The sequence below is a fragment of the Diceros bicornis genome, chromosome 19 (genome assembly GCF_020826845.1).
Source record: "Diceros bicornis minor isolate mBicDic1 chromosome 19, mDicBic1.mat.cur, whole genome shotgun sequence".
In the NCBI taxonomy this organism is placed as follows: Eukaryota; Metazoa; Chordata; class Mammalia; order Perissodactyla; family Rhinocerotidae; genus Diceros; species Diceros bicornis.
Genome location: NC_080758.1, coordinates 17,246,957 through 17,254,235, shown reverse-complemented (window position 1 = coordinate 17,254,235; position 7,279 = coordinate 17,246,957). Strand labels below are relative to the sequence as shown.

General features: G+C 43.3%; 1 protein-coding gene and 1 non-coding gene across 2 annotated transcripts; both read right to left on the bottom strand.

Moving 5' to 3' along the window:
* Positions 1-4,675: 4,675 nt before the first annotated feature.
* On the bottom strand, positions 4,676-4,782 carry LOC131418815 (U6 spliceosomal RNA). Its single transcript, XR_009223054.1, has one exon. It is a non-coding gene; the product is annotated as a U6 spliceosomal RNA (small nuclear RNA).
* Positions 4,783-6,569: 1,787 nt separating this feature from the next.
* On the bottom strand, positions 6,570-7,034 carry GTSF1L (gametocyte specific factor 1 like). The gene has a single exon (XM_058562117.1). It carries the CDS (start codon positions 7,032-7,034, stop codon positions 6,570-6,572), a length of 465 nt encoding a protein of 154 aa, XP_058418100.1.
* Between the last annotated feature and the right edge of the window lie 245 nt (positions 7,035-7,279).

Genomic DNA, 7,279 nt, shown 5'->3' with positions numbered 1-7,279 from the left:
GACAGTCTGACTAGCGTAGGTGCAGAGCCCGAGTCTCAATGCCCTTCAGAAAGGTATAGTTGGGGCGATGTCTGTCTCCTCTCTGAGAGAGTCCCTGCACTCCGTCCGGAGAGCAGCCCGGGCCTGAGTGCCCAGTAGATGCTCAGTAAGTGTCTCATCTGCCATGAAGTGATGGAGTAGAGAAAAAAGCCCGGGGCAGCCAGAACCAGAGGGGTGGGGAAGGTTTTGTCATTTTTCAGTGCTGATTTCTAGCTTAATTCTCCAGTAGTCAGGGGACATAGTCTATGTGGTTTCACATCTTTGAAATTTGTTGAGACTTGCTTTATGGTCAAGCATATGATCAATTTTGTAAACGTTCCTTATGCATCTGAAAAGACTGTGTCCCATTTTTGTCTATGCTAATCCTATTATCCAAATATCCAATATCGTGGGGTTTTTTGTGGACCTAGATTAGCCAACCCGCAAATGGCACCTGATAAGAATGTTTTTTTAAGCCGCTGAAGGTTGGGGTGGTTTGTTACTCAGCATTAACGTGGCGATAACTAGCTGATACAGAAGGTAGACTCATGTCCACTAAAAAGCCGTGAGAAAAATGAACAGTGTGCTGTGGGCTCAGCAGGGTGGAGGAGGAGCATGGGAGACTCAGAACTTAGCTAGACGTGAGTGGGATGGAGGATTCTGGAATCCAGAGCCAGTGTGACTATGCCTGTGTCTTGGTTGTTCTCGAGGACGCCTGGCAAGCTTTCCATGGCTCTCCTGGCAGCCATGGATAAAGCTCTGACTTTGGATCAGACAGTCCTGGGTGTGAATCCCAGCCTGGCTGTTACAGGTCGTGTCTCTTTCCTGCTCTGAGCCTTGGAGTCCTCGGCTATAAAGTGGGAGAATCCGTAACCTTTTGGGGTTGTTGAAGGGATTGGAGAGAACCCTGGCACACACTTGGGCTCAGAAAATAGGAGCTCTTATGACGTTATTACAAAATGCCTTCTCATTCCTTTCTTATGCGCAATAAACCCTCAAAGGAGACGTTCATGTCCTTGCTTCAGTTGACTGCTCTGAGCGGAAGTTACTAGAACGTGGTCGTCAGGACTTGATCCTGGTCTTGGACTAGATGGCTAGCTCTTTAGTGTGCCCCGTTCTGTGCAATCACTTACTTCATAGTTATTAGCCAGCGAAGGAGGGCAGTGCAGTAGGAAAAGCATATGCATTGGACATAGATTCAATTTTTAAAGACTTTCCACGGAAGTTCAACACACAAGAAAGTACACAAATCCCAAGTGTACAGCTGGATGAATTTTCACAAAGAACACACTCATGTAACCCAGATCAAGAAATAGAACATGACCAGCACCCTGGAAACCCCACTGCCTTCCACCGAGGGTAACCACCATCCTCACTTCAAACACCATAGATTTGTTTTTGCCTTTTTTTAAACATCATGTAAACTGAATTCCACATTATGTGAGATTTACCCATGTTGACTTGGGTTGTTATAGTTTGTTCCTTCTCATGACTGTGTAGTATTCCATCGTGTGAGTTTTCCACAATTTACCCATTCTCCTGAAGGACGTGTAGAGTGTTTCTGGATTGGCTATTACAAATAGTGCGTTATGAACAGCTTCTCCTCATCTTTTAGTGAACTCCTGCACATTTCTGGTTTGTACGTATCTAGGAGTGGAATTGCTGAGGATGGGTTCCATTTCATTAGGACACTTGTCACTTACTAGCTTTGTGAACCAAGGCAAGTTACTTAGCTTCTCTGAGACTCACTTTTCATATCTGTATATGGAAAATGAAAATACCTGCCCCTCAGTGTTGTGGCCAGGACATAATATAATAATATCCGCAAGGAAGGCACCTGGCCCCAGTACAGCTCCCCTTTCCCTCTGGAGCCCACTCTGCCCTAGGACGTGGCTTTTCTGCCAGGCTCCCCCTTTGCCAGGAATCCCCAACACGAACTTGGAAAGCTTGCCCGCTGCCCAGGGCTGGGAGGGCTGCCTGTCCCAAGTCCATCTGCTGCTCTCCTTTCTCTCAATCACTGGCACCCAGCCCAGCATTCGCTTGCTGTGGTCACTGTCACCACTAACGAGTGTCTTTATGATGGTCCCTGTTAGAGTGTGGCTGGCAGCTGGTGTTCTCCTGGAGACAGGCCCTGCAGAGGCAAGGGCCGAGGGCTGAAGAGGAGAGGGAACAGCTGGCTGAGATCCAGCTCAGGAACTTAGAACGGGCATTCCCCTTCTCTTGCCTGGTCTTTCCCACTAGCTCTCCAGGCAGGAGTTTTTCTTAAGCCCTTTATTTCCTTACTCTTCCTGAAGCACCTTGAGTCAGGCCAGGAGGGTGAGAGTGGGCCAAGTGGGGAACCTGCCTACAGGGGGCTCTGTCAAGATAGAGCTACCCTTTATCTCTATGTAATGGCAGCCTGGAGCTTTGTGTTAAGAAGGATTCTGAAAGAGTGCTATGATTGATTAGTTATGTCTGTTGTACGCATGGGAGGTGGTGGTGGTGGCACACATTTCACGTATTTACTACTATCTTTGGCTTAAAGGTATTGGTTAGTATTGATCAGAATGGACATGTACTTGATTTAGAGAGATAAAGGGAATATTTTTTTAATAGGCAAGTTAAATGTTTTCATTTATATGATTATTGATATATTTGGATTGATTTCTATCATTTAATTGTGTTTTCTCTTTGCTATTCCTTTTTCCTCTTTTTCTTTGTTGAATTTATAAAGTTTTCTGTAATCTCCTGTCTGTTTTCTCCTCTTGCTTGGTTTGGAACATATAAAAAATATTTATGTTATTTTAGAGGCTATTTAAAATTTTTAATGTACATTTTTGTTATTCAATGTTTTTATCCTTCTGAACAATGCCCTCCCCTAGCGTATTTTTATCTACAAGTTTTGTTTTATCATTTTGAATGCAAAATTGACGATTTTTTTGGTTAATTAAACTTGTTTACATATTTTATAAATTTATTTATTCATCATTGTTTCTCCTACTCCATTACTTTTTTTTTTTTCTGAATACCACCACCACTGTTACTACTATTAGTAGTTGGCATTGAGGGCTTCCTATGTATTAGATACTGTCCTGGTCATCCTGCTTGTGTTAAATCCCTTAGTTCTCCGCACAATCCTATGAGCTTATCATCCTCGTTTTGTGGCTGAAGAAACAGGATCACATTTCGGTCCTGCAGCGGTCAGGCAGCTGTCCAAGGTCTAGCAGACAAGAGGAAGTAGGGCTGGGCTTCAGTCCCAGCAAGGCGTCTTGCAAGTCCCTCCTTGTATCCATTGTGTTGCTCTTTGCTCTGTGTGTGTTTAAATTTTTTATTTTGAAGTCGTTTTAGGTTTACAGAAAACTTGCAAATATAGGACAAAGAGTTCCCCTATGCCCTCCACTCGACTTCCCCTAGTGTCGACATCTTACAAGACCATGGGGCATTGAGCAACACTAAGACATTCACATTGGTAAAATACTATTAACTAAACCACAGACTTTATTTGGATTTTACCAGCTTTTCCACTGATTAAAATAGTAAGACTAATAAGAAATTTTCACATATTGAGTTATAGGGGAAGCCATTCTGGTTTAGATCTGATTCAGCCTAAAACTTGTTTTTCCCAGAGCAGCCTGACTCATGGCCCAGCAAACATGCATTGTACATCTGCTTCAAACACTTTCCCGAAGCAAAGAATGCACTCTTTCCAGATGGGGATGTAATGGCTCCTTCTCTCTGACACTGATACCTGTACTTCTTTGAATATAAGCTTTTCTTCCCAGAGAACTAAGGTCAAGTTGACCTGCTGTGTATGTGCTAAACTGCAGCAAAACATCTCCTTGTGATTTGGGGGGAAAAACTGTATTTCTGTCATGCTTGATGTATGTTCTTTTTTCTGAAACAGTGTATAACTATGCTGTAAACCACACTCCCCGGAGTGCTTTTTTTCTTGTGGCGAGAACACCTCTGGAATTAGTCATCACATTAGCTCATTAAATATCTTTCTTATCTATAGATTGGTTATTGATTATTTGTGTCAACACCACTAATCTCTTTTTCTGTTCCGGGATCCAATCCAGGATACCACATTGCATTTAGTATATATACATATATTTTTTTAAAAACTATTTTTATTATATAAGATTGCAAATCTATATAAAAATAGAGAGAATAGTAAAATAAACACATTTATATAAAAGTAGAGAACAGTAAAATTTATCCTTCACTCAGCTTCAACAATGATTAACTCATGACCAATTTGCTTCATTCATACCCCAAACCAAATTCCTTTTTTCTTTTTCTTGGTCCTATGGACCTGCAGTTTACAGATATGTGCCTTACACATCATGTCTTGTTTCACCTGCTTCCTAGATGGCAATTCTCTAGTCCATGCACTTTGTTAATCGTGGAGTTTCTGAGGCCAACATCCAGAACTTCTCTTTTTCCCCCAAGAATAAATCTTTATTTAATACTTTGTAGAAAGAGTTGAAGGGGTCAGGGGTGGCAAAGTTATGATTGCTTTTATTTATTTATTTTTTTATTATTATTTTTTTTAATTTTTTGTTTATTGCAGTAACATTGGTTTATAACATTGTAAAAATTTCAGGTGTACATCATTGTACTTCTATTTCTGCATAGATTACATCATGTTCACCACCAAAATACTAATTACAACCCAAAAAATATGGAACGCTTCACGAATTTGCATGTCATCCTTGCGCAGGGGCCATGCTAATCTTCTCTGTATCGTTCCAATTTTAGTATATGTGCTGCCGAAGCGAGCACTATGATTGCTTTTAAAAAACTTAAGAGCCAGCCCTGATGGCCTAGTGGCTAAAGTTTGGCGTGTTCCGCTTCGGTGGCCCAGGTTCGGTTCCTGGTCGCAGAACCACACCGCTTGTCTGTCGGTAGCTATGCTGTGGCAGCCGCTCACATAGAAGAACTAGAAGGACCTGCAACTAGAATATACAACTATGTACTGAGGCTTTGGGGAGGAAAAGGAAAGAAAAAAGAGGAAGATTGGCAACAGATGTTAGCTCAGGGCCAATCTTTTAACAAAAAGACAACTTACTTAAAATTTCCTCCTGAAAAATGTGTATTTTAATTTTTTGACCAGATAATGCATTCACATGTGTTCACGTGTAAAAATCCTCTCTTCCCTGACCTGCTGTCACCTGGTGGTCTTCCCGGAGGCAGCTGATATTAGTTTCTGGTGAAGGGATTAGCAATGTTTTCCTGTGGGGATTAGATAGTAAATATTTTAGGCTTTGTGGGTAGACCCCTGTTCTAGTGGATCCTTGAAGAGGAATTTTATGCAAATATAAGCACATCCCTATACACCTCCTTTCCCACAACTCTACAAAATGGTGGCACAACATATAGAGTGTTCTGGACTTGACTTTTATCCGTTAAACCAGGGGTTGGCAAACTGGCCCACTGGGCAAATCCAGTCCATGACTGGTTTCTGTAAATAGTTTTATGGAAACCTATGTTCATTTGAGGCAGCCATGGTCTAGTGGTTAAAATTCAGTGCCCTCACGGCTGTGGCCCGGGTTCCCCAGTCAGGGAACCACACCACCCATCTGTCAGTTGTCATTCTCTGGTGGCCGTGTGTTGCTGTGATGCTGAAAGCTATGCTACTAGTATTTCAGATACCAGCAGGGTCACCCATGGTGGACAGGTTTCAGTGGAGCTTCCAGACTAAGACAGACTAAGAAGAAGGACCTAGCCACCCACTTCTCAAAAATTTGGCCATGAAAACCCTGTGAATAGCAGCGGAGTGTTGTCTGATGAGACAGCGCCAGAAGGGGGGAGGATGACGCAGAAAGACTGGGCAGGGTCCCATTCTGCTGTACACAGGGCCGCTAAGACTCGGAATTGACTCATTGACACTAATAACATTCATTTGTCTACATATCGTCTGTGACTGCTTTCACTCTACCAAGGCAGAACCGAATAGTTGCGACAGAGACCATATGGCTCACAAAAAAAGTCTAAAATATTTTTTTCTCTGGCCCTTTAGATAAACAGTTTGCTGGTCTCCAAGTTAAACAACATGTCTTAGCCCTTCCATGTCAGTACAGAAAGAGCTTCCTCACTCTTTTTCATGGCAGCATACTATTTCATTGTATAGCTGCACCACACTTCATTTAATCAAACCCTCCTAGTGGATATTTAGATCATTTCTGACCTTTTGCTGCTACAAATAACGCTGCAGTGAATAACCTTGTATTTACCTCATTTTCCACATGTGTGACTATATTTTAAGGACGAATTCCTAGAAGTGGAATGGCTCCATCGAAGCACAGTGCATTGGTAATTTTTATAGCTATTGTCAAATTGCCCTCCATGGAGGTTTATCAACTTATGTTCTCACCAATGTTATGAAAGTGCCCATTTTGCCCCACTTTTGCTGGCAGAATCTCGTAAGCCTTTTAATCTTTACCAATCTGCTTAGGTGACAAAAAAAAAAGTATTCCAGTGAAATTTACTTTGCATGCCTTTTATTCTTGTGAGTTGCATCTCCTTTCATGCGTTTAAGAGGCGTGGGTCTCCTTTCTGCTGCTGGAGGTCTACTCTCCTGGTCTGAGGATCTTGTGGGGGGTGATCAAGGATGGGAGGTGGTCCTCTCTCTCTGTCTCTCTTCCGTCGCTCTCACAAGCAAGCTTTTGGGGAGCAAAAGTCATAAGGATGAACATGGGGTGGCAGTTAGGACCATCGACGTTCCAGACCTCAGCGCTGGGGAGCCAGGGGGACACCAGAGGGGTGTTTCTGTTCTGCTCTGGACTTGGGAGGCTAACTTTCAGAGGGCTCACGCTGCCCTCCTCCTCCGCCGTGCTCCTGTCGACACAGGCAGCCTTGTGCTCCTCCAGCTTCCTGATGGGGACCACGTGGCAGGCGTTGTATTTGCAGCTGGCAGTCTTTTTGGCTTTCTTGGGGTTCTTTCTCCTGCATGATGCCAGGTGGTACTGAAATCTGCTGAGTGGGATTCGGTGGTGAGGGTTGTAAGGGCAAATTTCTAAGGCTTCTGGCTCCATGAGAAATTGTTCTTGAAGCAGAGTAGCTCACCGCTCAGAGTCAAAATGTAATACCCCTCGTGGAAAAGCCCTTTGGTAAGAAGGAGAGAGCTGTCCTCTGCCCCAGAGTTGGCCCTTGTAGGCGAAGGTCTTAACGACTCATGTTCTCGTGTTCGTTGTTCTCTGGGACCGTGAGTGGTGGGTTAGAAACAGGACAAGGAGCTGCCGGAAGCAGCTGCACAGAGAACAGAGTTATCAAACGGCAC